The 18483-nt window shown below is 40.9% G+C and overlaps 1 protein-coding gene across 1 annotated transcript in view; it reads right to left on the minus strand.

Moving 5' to 3' along the window:
* Positions 1–18483, minus strand: part of aqr (aquarius intron-binding spliceosomal factor) — a 56723-nt gene that overhangs the window by 18314 nt on the left and 19926 nt on the right. The window contains exons 18-27 of the mRNA XM_058091410.1: positions 17895–18073; positions 16580–16747; positions 13101–13270; positions 12174–12415; positions 11305–11457; positions 10115–10184; positions 9267–9377; positions 9081–9190; positions 4133–4268; positions 1130–1339 (exon numbers count right to left, since the gene is read on the minus strand). Coding sequence (XP_057947393.1) covers positions 1130–1339; positions 4133–4268; positions 9081–9190; positions 9267–9377; positions 10115–10184; positions 11305–11457; positions 12174–12415; positions 13101–13270; positions 16580–16747; positions 17895–18073 — 1549 coding nt within the window. The remainder of the gene's footprint in view (positions 1–1129; positions 1340–4132; positions 4269–9080; positions 9191–9266; positions 9378–10114; positions 10185–11304; positions 11458–12173; positions 12416–13100; positions 13271–16579; positions 16748–17894; positions 18074–18483) is intronic.

Below are 18483 nucleotides of genomic sequence, written 5' to 3' on the forward strand. Positions count from 1 at the left end.
GGAATACTCCATGTGCTAAAGAAAAAATGGACCACAGCAGTGTGGGGTAAAAGTGTGAAAGAGTAGATAGTAGAAGAAGCGAGCACTTAAGGAGTGAAGACTTCTGACAGGGCTTCATCATGCAGTACAATATGATATCATAAAATGATATCATATTGGCATCTACAATTGTTCTATCTTGGATGCTTCTTTACTTATTACTGTTATTAAGACTGACTGGTAAAACAAATGAAAATACTAATGAAAATACTGCAAACTTCAGTCAGTTTTGGATGTAATATTACAGAAACTTTTATAATTTTATTTTTGCTACAGTATAAATATATAGCTTGTCATATTGTTTTAAATGTTACTGGGGGGAATTAGTTTTTTAGTGTGTCACTGCAAATAATCATTTTTTTTAAATGTAAGTTTAAATGAAATATAATCACTTCCAAAGGTGCATTATTTCCCCAAATATGACAAAGTTATCCTTTTTAAATGCTTACTGTTTTATATATAGGAATTGTTCCAAACTATTTCTATGACAATCAGTGTATGGCTTGTTACCACATTAACATTTATTTTAGTGTTATTTACATGTTTTTGATAAAAGTACACTGGCCAAGATAACTCATTTTCTGTATTCCCATTGCTTCCAAAAAAGAAAATTTTTACTATTACAACTTTTTATGTATTTATAAGAATACTATTTTAATTGTTAATGTATTTAATACAAGATAAGTGTAGTTGTCACCATATATGTGTGTAAAAATAAAATAAAAATGAAATGCTTAATAAAATAAAAAAAATGACATTAATTATACATACATGTTTCAATATATAAGCATTCTGAGAAATACATTTTCTGTGAAATGATCAATGGTGCCATGATTGTGACCACAATCATTAAAAAAAATCTGCTAATATCATCTGTAAAGCAAATATAATGATGATGATGAAACCTACAGTATATGATTTATAGTGCTGACCAGCCAATGAGCAGCTACCATGCATCAACCTGTCAGTGTTGATTATACATTGCTGCTGCGGTCACATGAATGAGCTGAACAGTAATTATGTGTGTTCTAAATAAATGAATAAAGCTGCTGCAGCGGAATGTTTGTGTTTGCGCGTGTGACCTCCCTACCTCCAGCTGGGTGAATATTTTCTTAATGTGGCGGTAGCAGCCCTCTGCGATGTCCATGTCCTCCTCGTAGGAGCGGCCCCTGAACACCGGCTGGGGGGCATTGGAGAAGTACTTGGGGAAGGGGAAGAGCGCGGCCACGGCTTCCACCTCCACGTCCTTGCCCTGTTTGGGCTTGACTTTGCTCATGTACTCTTCCCAGCGAGATATCACCTGCGGTGGGGGACACAGAGCGGATGTTACAAGTCCTAGCACTGACATTCAGGTCGGTGAGGGCCAGAAGTATTTGGACAGGGATGGCATTTTTGCGATTGTGGCCTTTTAAAACAATCAGGATTTTTCAGGCACAGGATTTAACACTCAGGAATTTCAGACATTTTCACTTCCTTTAGTTGTTTCTTTTTGTTGTTTTTTTCAGTGTTACAAACAAGACAGACCTTGCTGTGAGTGCTTGTAGATGCGGAGAGGACCATTTGCATATCTACATATTTGCCTTCCATGTTTTTAAATAATTTTTGCAAATGTCCTTTGGGAAATGCTGAGTACCTCCATTTTGCAGTGACACAATTATTAACATATTTACTAGGGGTGTTGCCAAAAGGTCTTGCATGATTAAAACGTGACAATGTTTCTCGTTCAGAAAAAAAACCGTCATGCAATAATAAATAAATAAATTAATCACACAATTAAAAATAAAATGAACTGGATAATTTCGGCGGCCTCAATATATTGTCTTGATGCTTCATGGTGAGTGAGACAGCAAAAAGGAGTGCAGCTTCGTGACGTGATGAGCAATGCAAGGTGAGGTAGTACAAGTTAGGAGGGAAAAAAGATTCTTGCAAAGCCAAGTGCCACACAGCCCCCTTATAGGAACATGTACAATGAGCAAGGTGAAACCATCAACACAAACAAGCCAGTTATTTGAAAGTGGTAGCAACATTAAAGGCAAGAAAACAAACGTTCCCACGTCTAACATATCCACTCGATCCAGGGGAAAAAAGCCTTTGTCCCGTGTCAACACCCACTAAAGCCTAGTCCTGATTTTTAAACCGTATAATTCCGTCTAGGGGCGGCACGGCGGTCGAGTGGTTAGCGCACAGACCTCACAGCTAGGAGACCAGGGTTCAAATCCACCCTCGGCCATCTCTGTGTGGCGTTTGCATGTTCTCCCCGTGCATGCGTGGGTTTTCTCCGGGTACTCCGGTTTCCTCCCACATTCCAAAAACATGCTAGGTTAATTGGCCACTCCAAATTGTCCATAGGTATGAATGTGAGTGTGAATGGTTGTTTGCCCTGTGATTGGCTGGTGACCAGTCCAGGGTGTACCCCGCCTCTCGCCCAAGGACAGCTGGGATAGGCTCCAGCGCCCCCCGCGACCCTCGTGAGGAGAAGCGGTAGAAAATGAATGAATGAATGAATAATTCCGTCTACATTTATGAAAAAATGGGGTAAACACACACAATGCTAAAAGCACTAACAATGACAATAGAGAGGGCCGTGACATTCAGAAATTGTTGCGTAACTCCACTGGGAGGACGGCTTCCATCTCAAAGTTCTCCCACCAGAGAACTCCGTGCCGGAGTCGGTACCTGTTACGTGGCCGTGGAATGGTTATTTGAGAGAAAATGGCCGATGTCAAAGTGGTTCTTTTCCTCTGCTCTTCAACGTGAAGCAGTGTTTGGGCTTGCAAAAACAAGCAAGCAAAAAGGACTTGAACAATAGCTACAACCAACTGCTATGAGTGCATCCATGTTGTTTCTGATGTAAACACAGGGTTTTATGAGATACCCGCCTACGTGTGGACAGGGCCTGAGATGTTTGGTCGGCGAGGTAACTACAAGCATCAAATGGTGTACGTTCACAGAAAGTCAATGCAAAAGAAACGCTGCTCTTTAATACAGTTGAAAAGCCAGCGTTTCAAGAAATACTGCAAACATTTGAGCGACAATTGGAATTATGAGAAAATCCATCACAAAGGTTTGTCCAGTTATATATTCAATTGAATCTTTTTTTAATTCACATTAAAATCTTGTCTCGTTTAAAACACTTGTTGAAAAGCATATTTGATTTCAACCAAAAATTGCCGTCTTGTCTTATCGTGTTGGTGCTGTTTATATGTCACATAGCACGGAAAAAGGTTGGAAAATGAAAACATTTCCAAGCAGTGTAATCCCGTTTTTAGATGTATTTCTTTATGTTTATTATTTCCTTCCCAATACAGTACATCCCAGTAACAACTACTGTATCTACTATATGTCAGATCCACAAGTGTCTACCCTCTCTAAATGGTACATCAGACAACATTCCTCTAACTTTTTCACAAAAGACAAATGAGAGTAGATCGGTGCGCTCTTGGGGAAGTGCTCCAGCTGTGAACCTAATAAAGCGGCTTCAACCAACCAGCAGGCAGCCTCCGTCTATAAATATCATCCGCGAAGAGCAACTTTGACAAAGTTGGCTTGAGGAGTCAGTCTTATTGTGCTATACAAGACTATTGGAAAAGAATACACATTATGGACATGTATGGCGCAGACGTCAGTATTTAGGTGTCGTCCCACCAGGTAAGAGCTACCATATGAGTGCCACTATGACCGATGTGGCGGGTCTTTTTACATTGTTTCTGTAGGGGAGTCCATGTATTTTTTTTTGCTAAAATAATGTAACGTAAGGATAGACAAAATAAGCACTAAAATATAGCCCTAAAATGTCTATGAAGTCTGTTTAAGAGCTTCTGAACAACCCGAGAGGCTGGTGATAATTAGGTGTCAGGAATAAACAGCAAGAGGCCGGCACTGTCTCTTGCGTGGTTATTTGCGGTCTCACTTAAACACAGCAACAAGCCCGTGGCATAAACACTTTAATAACCTATCAACATATCGAGCCTCAATTATAGGCCAAATTCTTCATTTGTAAATCAATATCATATGAGGAAATGTAAGACCACAATCTCCTAAATTATACATTGAACCCCATCAGTGCAATGGTATGAAAAACCCTACGCCATACCTGGTAGAGGTAGAAGTGTCCAGCGGTCTCACAAGTGTAAGAAACATCGCCGGGGACCCCCAAGCTCTCCTGTAACCTTCCAACCTCCTTGAGGAGCTCCAGTCTCCGTGCCAGGACGTAGTTCACCCTGCCGTACCTGGAAGATGAGGGAGCACAGTGCGGTCCATCAGCAGTCTGGGACAAAGGCGTAGCATATTTATCCAAACAATGACGCAATGTTTGTTACATGAGGATATTAGGATTATGCTCTTAATGTAAGAACACCACCAGCTAGCATACGTTACCAATTTATTTATGTTGTCTATACGTATTTGTCACAACTACGAATTAAACCGCAGAAAAATGGTTGTCCATCTGCAGCCCACAGCTGTTTTTCTTATGAAATATCAGCAGTAATTTGAGAGAATAAAGTCAAAATATCAAGAGAATAAAAGTCATAATTTTATGACTATAATATTGCCAGGAAGATAACATAATTTTAGTACCTAAAAGTTGAAATATTTATTTTTAAGTCTTAATACTATGATTAACATCACATAAAGTTGTCATTTTTGGAAAATTAGGTTGCAGAAAAGTGTATGAGGTTAGGAGAATAAAGGCAAAATGTTCTGGGCACAAAGTCATAATTAGAAGAAAAACATTAAAAATAGGTGGAAAATGTAAACAAACAACAGTAGAAATTGAATGAAAAAGAGTAAAGAAATCAATACTGTACATAAAAAACAAAAAGCTGTAATTTTGGGCAAATTAGGTTGCAGTACAAAGTTCCAGTGTTATGAGAATAAAATCAAAATATTATGGGGATAAAGTCATATTAAGAAAAAAAGATTTAAGAAGTTGAAATATTTGCAAAATTACAAAAAACAATCATGAAAAAAACAAAATTGAAAAAAAAATAGATTTTTCACCTATATTATAGGCATATTTTTCTTGGAAAAAACTTCTTGCATATCTACAGTACATGTGATGGTTTGGACGCCCCTGCAATAGGCGATACATACAATGAAAGCTAATGCTAGCAGCTAAACTTTGCCAAATTGCTAAACTGTACGTGCACGTGGTACATTAGAGTACTCAAAGCAGGAAAAGGCGGGATACAGTGCTAGCAGTGCGCTTGAATGTTGGCCCCGTCTAGGCATACAGTCCCATTAATATTTCTCCACTACTTCACTCTTCAAAATGATTACTTTTTCCCCTCCCCTCCCACTCTATTGTCTAATATATAATTATTGTCAAAAAGCTATAATTTTTTGTCACGTTACAATAAAGTACCTGTCAAATTACCAATTCTTATAATATTAAAATCCCATTCATTTTTGTCACTCATAAATGTTACTCGCTAGCAAAATTATTACATCTCAAAACTCCTAAAATGACTTTTTTCTTGTAATATAACTTGCTCTGATTACAAGTAAAATAAAAACATGATGTTTCTTCCCTTACAGTTGCCCTTTATTCTTGTAAAGTTACAACTTGCATGTAATTGTAAGTTTATAAAATTGCATAAATTTGAATTTCTTCTTACAAATTACATAATTTTAATTCAATATTTCCAATTCATTATGACTTTTTCTTCCTTAAATATTAATTCATTTACAAAAATAATACTACTAGAATACTACAACTTTTGTCAAATTATATTGGGTGTTTATTCAGCTAAAATTCCAACTTTATTTGCACTGAATAAAATAACATGAATATAACTAAAAGCAATCAGCGTCTAAGTGGCGGGGGCAACGCCGGCTATTACTATTTTTAGACTGCAGATGACAATGCCGCAGCTCTGCCTCTTTGGCCTGAATAAAATGAAACATTAAAAAAAAGGCGAGTGACCTTGCTGCCCAGGAAGACTCACCTGTGATGCAGCTGCTCTCACATACAGGTCAACAAAGGTGACGCCATTCATGTAGGTTATTATTGCGTATGACCTTCGGTAGAGATGCGCTGCCCACAACTACATTTAGACTACCAGGCACCAAAAATCTAATTATAAATTGTGGAAAACACATCATGGCATTCATGGAGGCAGCATCCCATTTGTTAGGCATTTGGAGCCTTCCGTTTTTCATGTGGCAATGCAACGTTAATTAAAACTCTCTGGCTTGCTGGTGTCACTGGGGTGGAAGGAGCGTGGCACTTTTTGCATGTTATTATGAACCATCCACAAGCAGGCAGGAACATATTAAACGCTGATAGCTAGAGCGCTTTTCTTTTCATGTCGGCTGCATAATTTAACACAAGGAACAGACTGCCGGGCCCGGTTTTTAATGCGCCACTATTCATCCGCTAGTAGTCGTATGCTCATCCTGAACGGCACTAAACGGGGCATGGCAAAGCAGAACAAATGTATAACCCTCCTCCCTTTCTCCTCTGAAAGTGCAGCTAAAAGCTATAGGGGGCAATTTGCTCAGTGCTGCAGATGGATAAGGCGGTAATTAACAATGTCGCCTATAAGGGGACTTTAAATAGTAGCGGTGTAAAAGTGTTAATTAATACTCAATGACACTGGCCTACTTATATTCAAACGGTCCTTAAAAAAAGGCTTCTGGGTAGCAATTCATGAAACAAAACAAGACTGAGTGCTCTGGGTGTCCTGAGATAATATTTCGAGGGTCCACAAAGTGAATGACCTAGACATTATTTGGTATTTGTGTAACAGAAAATATATTTGCCTTTGAGCCAGGGGTTTTCAAGGTGCAGCCCGAGGGCCTTTTGTGGCTTATAGCTGTTTTTTATTGGCCCATGGCACATTGTAAATATATAACTTCACAGGAAAAGTCCCCAGAGAAAACCCACGCATGCACGGGGAGACCATGCAAACTCCACACATAGATGGCCGAGGGTGGAATTGAACTCGGGTCTCCTAGCTGTGAGGCCATCACGCTAACCACTCATCCGCCAATTTTAGATTATATTATAGTAAAAAATCTGCAAAAATGAAAAAAAAAAAAGAGTCCAAAGTTGATACTAATAGACTTTTTCATCTATATCACACAGCTGAGATGCAATTTTTTCTTAAAATATACTTTCATTTTTCACTGGAAAAAGTTTGGACAACCTTGCTTTAAGGCATCACACACACACACACACACACACACACACACACACACACACACACACATCACTCTAAGACAATTTCATTAAGAAACAGCAGTCGTACGTCTTTGAATGTAATATTGTAAATGCATTTATACGCTTTAATTTCTTTACTCTCATGTAATTACCCATCCATCCCACTTAGTCCACATGTCAGTGTTGTAAAAGTGCTTAATGAATAATGAATCAAAAAGGCCTAATGCATGCCAGAGGTTGTAAAAACGACATTAGTATTGTATTAGAGTCCACGGAGGACTGACGATATCACTTTACTACACGGTGACGGTGATGAATGCAAAAAAAACCCAGGACTTGAAAAGATGTTCTTAAATCCATTCACATTAAAACGGAATTTGGTTCAGAACAGTTGAATATTTGCTGCCCCAAATCCTGTCCACTGCAGAAGTGTGTCCTTGTTTGACCTTTACAATATATGACATTTGTTTGTGTCCCCAAGCTCAGTTTATGTAACGCTTTCCTTCCTAATCGATTGGGTGCAGTGATGTGTCGCTTTGGCTTGAGTTACACTACATGGTTCACGTGAGGCCATTTTTATTGTCTTCCTCTCATGTGACAGAATCTAAATAAAAACACCCGCAGAGAATTAAAAACCATTAAATAGGGTTTAAATGGTGCATTGGAGGTACATAGACCGTTGGGTAAGTAAAATGCTAATAATACTGATGGTAACTCCCCTCTGGTTTGCCACGCGCTTCGTATTAAAGAGTGAAAGACGGGAAGTGTTGATTGTGTAATGATTACATGTTGGAAGGTTGATACCAATAATAACAAAGATGTATTTAACAGGGCTGTCAAAAATAATTATGTAAAAATGTGTGTCGTAATTAACGAATGCGGACCAAGTCAAGCCACCCCTCTCTGTGGTGACGACATACAGTATAGAGGCACAGTGGAGTGTCACCGCACAGCCACAGAGAGTCTGATGCTCTTTGCTAACTTGACCTGACACACCAACAGCAGCGCAATTCCAACACCATGTATGTACAGTATCTTCAACTCACAAACACATCTATAGTCCCTCCTCGGAATGACACTTCTTCATTGTCACCAGACCACAGTGTTGCATTCGCGGACACTTTGAAAATCCAAACACAAGAACAACGTGTTTGGAACGCAAACCAGCAACCCCGCATGGCTCCTTGACAACACGCAGTCAGGCTAATTGTGAGTAGAAGTTAACATTGACATTGGATATGTATCATTTGAAAATCCATGGGAGTAAAAAAAAAATCGCTAAAAAGCACCGCCTCTCCAAACATTTTTGGATGCAGATAATGTTTGAAAAGTTTTGGTCCTTCCCCCTCAGACTGCTGAACTTTTAATAACCGTTAATGCGAGTGATTAAGTCATCAGCTGAGTCCCACTTGGAAGAATCTGTGAGCCTCACACAAACCCAACTGATGTAATCCAACAGCTAATAGGCGACATAAATGAAATGGATTCAAGATCTGACATTTAATGTGGTTTGGCAAATGCCTCTCAAAGTGGTCTGTGGAGGTCCAGAGTAGTGACAAGAGGGCTAATCGCTCTGAGGGAAGACGATATGATCACTGATGGAAAAGCCTGAGAGGTCGAGGATGTCTTATGGAGATAAAATATGGGAGTATCAGGTGGCCTGTCAGGGGTTTGGCTAAGGATAATTATGTATGTGGGCAGCTGGGAAGCTTTTATATATATATATATATATATATATATATATATATATATACACACCAATACTTGTGTGTGTTGGCTTTGATTGAGTTATAAGGGCCGCAGCACATGCGCACAGTCTGTTTGCTTAAGACGCCATCTCCCGGTATCTGCACTTGTCATCGCCGTCTGTCCTCACCTGCTGAAGTCCTTCTCGGTCTCCAGCTCCTCTTCTCCGTGGCCCAGACGCAGAAGGTGGCGCTCGTCAATGTCGAGAGCCATGATCTTTTCAAACAGCTGGTTCAAGGCCTGGTGGGGAAGGAAGGAAAGCAGGGAAGATGAGATGCGGTTGGCAACAACGGCAACCTCTTTTTCAAGGCCGAACCTGATTTGAGTGTGTGACAATGAGGGTCCTCTGCTCGGGAAAGTTATGGTAGATGTTTGAAATGATCTGAACAGCCACGTCGGTCTTGCCGGTACCTGGTGGTCCGACAACCTGAATGACAGAGCAGAAGCGTGAGCAGGAAGTAACAAAGAAAAGAAAAGAAATTATGCATTTGAGCAACATTTTGTGAACCCTTGCACAACTTATCTAAGGGATTAACTCAAAATGTGTGTATTGTTTTTTTTGGAATTTGTGTTGCCATTATGTCACAGAAGGAAATCGGTCCAATCGGTGATAAAGCGGTCCACTCCCATATAAGCCAAAGGAAGCATCAGCCTCCTTTGAGCCATATCAGCATAAAATCTTTATATCAGCAGGGAGGCGGTACAACATGTTTACAAAAAAAGAAATCTTAACATCTCAGGTGAGTAATTTCTGCTAGAAAATAATGAGCGTAATTTGGCATCGATGAATAAATCAACATGCAATCAGCCGACAAGAAAGCAAAAGCTGGCAGGCAGACTAAGAGGTGGCTGTAGTGTGTTTGCTGGGACGTATTTTCCATCTGCCAAGCTGGAAGGTGAGAAGGGGTGAGTTTCATGGTGTTTGCATGCCTTGTTTACTCCTAAAACCACAACCCCGCCCGCCCTATCAATGTGCAATCATACTACCAACAACAAAATAGTATGCTTGAAAGACAGAAGTAGGAGGCTCCACACGATGTTGGCTCTTTCTGGGTTTCCACAAGAGCCATTTTGTTCGATTTTTTTTTTTTTTTTTTGGGGGGGGGGGGGGGGGGGGGTAAACAGGCAGCAATCACAATCAAACAGTAAATATGAAGCACTTACCATGGTGAGGCCTGGCTGCATGCCGGCTCGGATGGCTTCGATCTGAGTAGGCGTGAAGTGAATTGTATTCCTGGAAGCATGTTATTAAGGCAGGTAATTAGTCATCAGTACCTTCATGACAGTATAAACCAATTGAGGTTCATTTTAGAGAATCTGATTCAGGCCAGCATGGAGCAAATGAACAAAGTAGAACGTGGATGTTGAACGTAAAAGATCATAAACTAGCCCATGGCAAAAAAAAACCCACATTTGATATAAACATGTGTATTATTGACACACAGCAGATCAACATTTGCAATAAAAGTGACTCTCTTCAGCTGCAATTGTTGACACAAACCAGGTTTTAAGACCTAAATATACCTCACATGCTTATTAAACACATTTAAAGTATAAAGTGTGTAGGCACCGTACACTGAACGACGAACATATGGAATCGGATCCACGGTGAAGCCTGGGCTACTGCGTGATGAAGAGGACAGCTCAAGCTAAAGGGCTAGCCTCAAGGCAAATGTGACACCGAGAGTGACAACAAAAGGAGGAGATAGTGAAGGATGAGTGTGTCATGAAGAAATTATGAGGCTTACAATTGTGATGCTCAAGACGACGACTTTAGCCGTTTTAGTTCCCAGGAGGAGAATGAGGATGACGACGAATGACTTTTCTGGATAGGCTTCTGTTTAAGTAGCCATATTACTGGCAATGAAAACTTTCTGTGTACTAAATATCCCATGTTACTACATGAATACCTGCGGCTTACAGGCAGGTATACAACATGTTTAAATTTAAAATCTCTTTAAATTTAGTGGGTTTGGCTTACATACCCGAAATTATGGTACATTTGTGGCCATAAATCTGCTAATTTGCAGGGCTGTGAATGCTGAATGTGCATACAGTATAGTTGATTCTTAAGTCACTTTTTCACTTAACGGTAAATCCTCTACGCAACTTACTATTGGTGCTTTTCTATTAGCAACAAACTTGCGTGGTAAGAAAAAAATTGTTAACACTTGAGGGTACAGGGCTATGAATAAAACATTACACCCACATTTTTCTTTTCTTTTTGCCCATAGTCTCCTCTTTATGCCATGATGTAAATACAAGAGACCATCTCCACCAGTGTCTCACTCTGACCGATACTACTTTGAAGTGAAAAAACAATCCGAGGGAGCCGAAATGAGTGGATCTCTCACCTTTTGGGCTGGTTGTAGGGATAGGGCCCGCGGTTGGGTGTGACATAGGGCTCAACAATCAAGGTTGCGTCCTCATCCTCTTTGTCCTTGCCTTCTTCATCAGCCTTCCTCTTCTTCCCTTTTTCGGCTTGTTTAGCCATTGGAAACTTTATTCTAGTAAAGCAAAAGAGATGTTAGACCACGCGCATGGTATCTTTTAGCCTGATTGACATATTCAAATATACATCACCTTGTCCTGTCATTTATCTTTCTCTTTTAAATACAGTAAAATATGGCACATTTCACACAGTTGCTAATGGTGATTATTCATTCATTCATTCATTTTTTACCGCTTATCCCCCCAGAGTTGCGGGGGTGCTGGAGCCTATCCCAGCTGTCTTCGGGCGAGAGGCGGGGTACACCCTGGACTGGTCGCCAGCCAATCGCAGGGCACATATAGACAAACAACCATTCACACTCACATTCATACCTATGGACAATTTGGAGTCGCCAAATAGCCTGGCAGGAAACCGGAGTCTCCTGGTGATTTATCATGATTAATTAATCCACAAAACAGATTAATCTGATTAAAAGTTTTCGATAACTTAACAGCCCTACAAAACAGCAAAATTAGGGTGGGGGGTGGGGGGGGGAAGAAGTTGATAATACCTCTTCCACCTATATCACAAAGCTGTTTTTTTTTCTCAAAATTCTTAACGTATCTACTAAATATTTAAGTGGCCCTAGCATCTTTTCGGACACTCCTGGCTTAGCATAATTAATTTTAGCATCTTTAATTTCATTTTTATGAATGTGGCCCTCGCCGGAAAAAGTTTAGATGCACCTTTTTATTTTTAAGTCATCATAAAAATCTGACATTTTCCGTTCACCTAAAAGGCGGGACCTGCAGTTCAGGTTTCTCCTCTTTGACCTTTACGGCCAAACCTGGAAAACAGGAGCGCAGGTGTTCCAAGGACAGAAAGGTGTCGTTGAAGTCCAGTGTGGAGATCTGATTGGGCATTTTGGAGTAGTGGGCACTGCCTGGGTCGCCGTAGCCGAGGATGATGTCATGCAGCCAGTCTGGGACGACGCACTCCGTGTTCATCAGGTTACGGATGGTCTCGAGAACGGCCTGGAACGTACAACACAATGGATGGATGGATGGATAGACGATAGAAATAAAATGATAGAAACAGAACTGAATGTGTAATTGGAGGGTTTCATGATTTCACATCCCACAGGAGGAGCTGCTTTGACGGGGACAGCGGGAAACTTGTACATCTATCAATTATATTTTAATGAGCTTCAAAGTGCCTAACTCACTGTGCATCAATCACTGGGTGGGGAACATGCTTGCTTTTATCTGAACTAAACATCAAAGCTGTAGAAGAATGTTCCTCTGAATACCCATCAGCTCCTATGCTTCTCTGCGAAAACATCTGTCGCTTCTCAGTCTGGGAAAAGACGTATTTGTATGCGCGTTGCATTCAAAATAGCCGATTTGACAAAGCCCTGTTGAGTAGCTCAAGCAAATGTCAACAGCATGGAAAAGAACAGAGGAGACGTGGGATTTGACACACTCTGCTTGGTTTTAACTTAATTTGACCTGCATAAAAACATCATCAGTGAAACTATTAGCAGGACTGCTTTTAACCTTAATAGTCTTCTTCCCTACACTCAATGTTGCTGTGAGAGAAAGGAATCCCATTAGCTTCTGCTGACAAGCATGTCTCGATGGGCTGTAATCTCAGACTTGCCCTGGCCCTAACCTTTCAGCTACAATACCCAAGTAAAGAAGTGCCAACAGGGGTACAAACCTTGAAATTATTCTCCTTTGGTTTGCGCCTCATGATGATGTTGAACGTTTCGTACGGGTCCTCAGTGCCGGCCTGAATGCTGCTGGTCATGTCCTGTTGGTACTGGTTGGGGTCCAACCAGACACGGAATGTTCTGGAGTCTCCTCGCAGCTTGGGTTTTGGTTCGGGACCTACGGAGGAACATATGTTGGAGGGCTTGCTGAAGATTGACACATCTGTCACAACACAATAAAGAATCGCCTGTTTCGGAATGTTATCCAAGATGAGACTGAGGGCAGCAAAATGGAGACTGTGGGACATAACACTTAAGGGTCCACAGAAAGGGGCATCTACATACTTTTTTTGTTTGTAGCCGTGTGTGACATTAAATATGCCAAGTTGAGAATGAGGAGAACGTGGGCCTCCTCTTTTGAAATTTCAGACATGACACAAAGCACAGCCAGAAAACAGAAGGCCGGAGCAAATTGGACTCTGTAAGTAAAATGGTAGACAAATCTGATAAGGGTTTGAGTGGCCTAAATGGTACAGGATCGCCTGTAATAATGCCAGTTAAGGGGAGAAGAAGATTGTAAATATGTTTTCTATGCCATAACTATGAAAATATTCATTCAATTTCTCAATACCGAATCCCAGTTCGCTGAAATCCATTTATCGCAGTTGGGCCTGGAACCAATTAACCGTGATATATGAGAGCCAATGAACAAGCATCAATACTAAGTCAAATAATGGCGGCGGTAGTCCTTTCAAAACAACTCTCCCAGGCTCATTTTCCTGCAGTGCTTTGCCTTTTTTAGGATGAGGAATGTGGATGCAAGGCTGACAGGCGTCCACGGAGAGAGGGGCTGTGAGGTGCACCAAGGGCGGCTTACTGATGGATGTCTGCAGAGATTCATGTGTGGCGCATTGAGGGCACGAGGGGGAAGAGAGGAGAGTGACACTCAATCCGCTTGACCTCTGTTGTGTGTTTGCACGTCGATGTGTGTGTGGGGCTGTGCTGGGATTGTCAAATCCTCCTGGCTAAAAAAAAAAAAAAAAAAAGTGTGGCGATAGCTTAGGGGTGTAAGCGATACCATCGACGCGTAGGAAAACAATTTGGACAGCTGGGCTAGGATGTGAGAGCGGTCAGTGTACTAAGCTATCACGGTGGCTTTGTATAAACACTTTGTATCCTCACAATCTCATGTGATCATAATACAAGAGCTGTGTCAAAAAACGGATGCCTTCACAATGCTGGGTTTTGATTGGCACTGTCAGAGAGGCATTAGTTTAACAATATGTTTATTATTGTGGTTATAGTTTGCGGTGGTGGAATAGAACAGCAGTGCAGTCATAGTATACCACTGCAGCTTGACAGTGTCAAAATCAAAGACATATCTTTCAGGCGTTTCAGATTTTGAACTGTACCTCATGTTATGGTCCAGTAAGAGTATTTTTGCAGACACCATTGTGTATTATCCATAGTAGCATCATAAACCGAGAAGGATATCTTAACCGTCCTTGCCTCTGTGTGAACCTTCTTGTCCTGTCTGTCACTCCGCCTCAAGACATAAAGCAGTACTCAGCGCCGTTGTTTATTCTGTTGTCATGACTCCAAGAGTGACTGACGTCTTGTCACGGTTCCAGTGGCTCGCATCTCAAAGCGGGAGAGAGGCAGCTAGAGACATTCACGTGAGTCCAGCGGAGCTGACAGCTCACACCGCAAGCACCGTTACCCCCATCGTTGGGGGAGAGGGGGGTGGTGGTCTAACTAGTAACAATCTTAGTCTGCTCCAATTGAGCCTCTGAACCATTGTAATCAGCCGGTCTCTTCAAATATTCAGTGAAATGCTTCAGGTCCATCAATTTTATGGAAACATTTGCCCAAAAAAAGTGATTTAAAAAAATGAGCCACAATCAAAACCGTATTTAAGCTAGTAGCAAAGGAAGGAAGAGCTTTTTCTTTGGCTTTTTTTTTGCAAAAATTACAGCATTCCAAAGCAGAATCAGCTCAAACGTCACAAGGAAAGTCAGACTTCAACAATGCCCCACTACTTTTTTCAAAACATTTACCATTAACAGCAGTTACTGTAATTTCGGGCATACAGTCACCCCTCGTTTATCGCGGTTAGTCGCTCCAGACCCACGAGGCGCATCAAAGCCACTTTCAACTCAGCCCGCACTTTGTCACTTACTATTACGACTGAATATGTTTACTATTTTTGTTCTTTTTACCGATAGTAGTAGTTAACTTGTTGTTACACTTGTATGGTAATTACAAACATGAGTGAGGAGCCTAAAAAATGCTTTCAAATAAAACTAACACTGAATTATTCAATGTTAAAAATATGTGTGTATATGTACATATATGTACATATATATATATATATGTACATACATATATATATATATATATATGTACATACATATATACATATATATATATATGTACATACATATATATATATATATATATATGTACATACATATATACATATATATATATGTACATACATATATATATATATATATATATATATATATATATATATGTACATACATATATATATATATATGTACATACATATATATATATATATATATATATATATACATATATATATATATATATACATATATATATATATATATATATATATGTACATATATATGTACATATATATATACCATATAGATGGTTCACTTTTTAGACTTAAAAATGCCTGTTTCGTTAATGAAGATATAAAGATGGCCACAGTTTGACCCTGGAACAGATTCCAAGTTCGATTATTGCCTACAGAGGGAAAAAAATTGAAATCTTAAATAATCAATGCAAATGTGAGAAATATTTTTTTTCTGAATGATATACAGTGGCTAGCGCTTAGGCCACACAGCTTGGAGAGTTCGATTCCACCCTCGGGCATTTCTGTGTGGAGTTTGCATGCGTGGGTTTTCTCCGGGTACTCCGGTTTCCTCCCACATTCCAAAAACATGCTAGGTTAATTGGCCACTCCAAATTGTCCATAGGTATGAATGTGAGTGTTTGTCTATATGAGCCCTGTGATTGGCTGGCGACCCGCCTCTCGCCCGAAGACAGCTGGGATAGGCTCTAGCCGCCCCGCAACCCTAGTAAGGATAAGCGGTAGAAAATGAATGAATGAATATATACAGATAGATGGCTGTGGTTCTGGAGGACAAGCACGTTCAAGGTTCATCCATGCGGATACAACATGCACAGCTAAATTAAATGAATTGAAAGTTGCCATGGGTACGAGGGGGCAGGGCCCACAACTCTCAAGTGTTGTCGCCGTCGACCTCAGGTTAATGTAATGTTAATGCGAATAGGTCAGGTCATTACTGTGGCTGTCGCCATGACAACGCGGCTGTGACCCTCTCCCAAGGATCAGCTGGTGGTTATGACTGGGATGATGGGAGGATGGATGTAATGTGTCATTGCGTGTTTGGGATGTGTGTGTGTGGGTGGGTGCACTTGTGAGTAGTACCTTCCTCAATGACACGTCCCTTGTCATCCAGCATGCCCTGCACCTCGCAGCCTCGCACGTACACCAGCCCGGCCTGCTCCACAAAGGACTGGCGGCGGTCGAAGCGTGTGCCGTAGGCCAGGTTGGGCCGCACCGTGATCAGAAAGCAAACGTCGTGCCTACGCAGCCCTGCAATGTGTATGGTGGGTATGAGAGTCAAGACGGAGGATAGACAAGGATTGACAGAAAGGTGGACACGGAGTATCGGCGGGGGACACATCAGTGGCGTTGGGATGGGATAGGAGCTGGGCGTTGGGGGAGAAACTGCCCTGTCAGCATGAGCCCTGATCTTTAAAACATGAAGTTCTAATTATAGAGGATGGTGGAAGATAGGAAGTGATACTTAATTCTGCCTTGAAATTTGAGGAAATGGATTATTAAAAAAGGTCTCTCTGCAAGAGATAGGAATGTTAAGTATTCTGCAATGAGTTAGGTGGCTGCACCATAAGACAACTCGTGAAGATGTCATAGAAAAGTCATGAAAACAAATTGTCTTATACAAATGATAACTATTTTAATTTTATATATGTTAAAATTTAGATTTTTTTTATTACACTCAACTACAAAAGTATATCTACTGTACCACACTTGGCTGTAATATTCATATTGTATTACCAAAAATGATATATTATTAAATAATAATCATAATTATACATTAATATTAATGTAGAACAGTCACCCTTCCAACATCGCTCCCTCACTCTATCGCGGTTTTCTAGGAGGCTAACTAGTAAGCTCTGTAGCATGCTATGCTTAAAGCGGTGTCCGTTCTTTGTGTAAATGCAGTGATCCCGTAGCATGCGTAAACAAAGAATAATAGGGGTGTAAAGGCGACTTTAGGGGTGTTATTTCATGTCTCCAGGGCCGTAAAAACAATGGTACATATTTAGAAAGTCATAAAAATGGTTTTCGATGCTATAACTACTAACTGCTAACTCCTACTTCATGGAAATTCACTCATCGTGTTTTGGTCTGGAATTATCAATTATCCGCGATAAACGAGGGCGACTGCATTTGAATTGAATGAAGACTAGTAGTAGTTTATAACAGTACTCTTAAATTGGTTCTCTTGAGATCGTGTAGCCATGTCCAATGTTGTGACCAGTTATCAGGGCTACCTTTGAAAGCAATGGTGTTATTCAAAAAAAGAGGCTTGCATGTTGTCAGCGGCTCACGTGTCAAGCACTTGAGCACTTGTAGTTAAGGCGACACAGAGGTGGCAAACAATCAGGTCAGTTTTAGCTCTTGGTGTTGTCACGTTGGCGTGCGTCGTTACCTTCCCACTCCTGCTTGATATGATCTTGCACGTTGAGGTGAACCGTGACGTCAGCTCGGACACGTGCAGGCCAGCTCTCGCCGATGTTGGGTTTTGCCACCTCCACGATGGAGAAGGCGGTGATGGTCTGAGCCATCCTGGCCCAGCCTCCGAACACCACTCCGCCATACTCAGATTGCCTGTGTGTGTGTGTGTGTGGTGGTGGGGTGGGGGAATGAGAAAGGGAGGAAAGAGGTGTGACAAGCGCCGTGGGCCGTTGTCAGCTTGAAATGAGTTGGATTTGGGGCAGCCGCATGGCACCGCCGCCGACTTATTTACTTTTCAGAGCAACAACAAGTAAAAAGTTGCTACACCACTTGACATAATGGGAGCACTTATTATGTTAAGCAATGGGTTTCCAAATGTGGTGTCGCAAATGTCACAGTCTTTGAATTAAATATCATCAATGTGCCGTGCCGTTTGCCACGAGAGGCGGAGGGGAGATAAGGATCTTCATTCATAAAAGTTAAAAAGACTTAAGTGAGCGTGCTCTTGCTCAATTAATGGGACAAATGACTTGACGCTACAGTTGGGGGGGACGGCCAATGAC

The sequence above is a fragment of the Doryrhamphus excisus genome, chromosome 13 (assembly GCF_030265055.1).
Source record: "Doryrhamphus excisus isolate RoL2022-K1 chromosome 13, RoL_Dexc_1.0, whole genome shotgun sequence".
NCBI lineage: Eukaryota > Metazoa > Chordata > Actinopteri > Syngnathiformes > Syngnathidae > Doryrhamphus > Doryrhamphus excisus.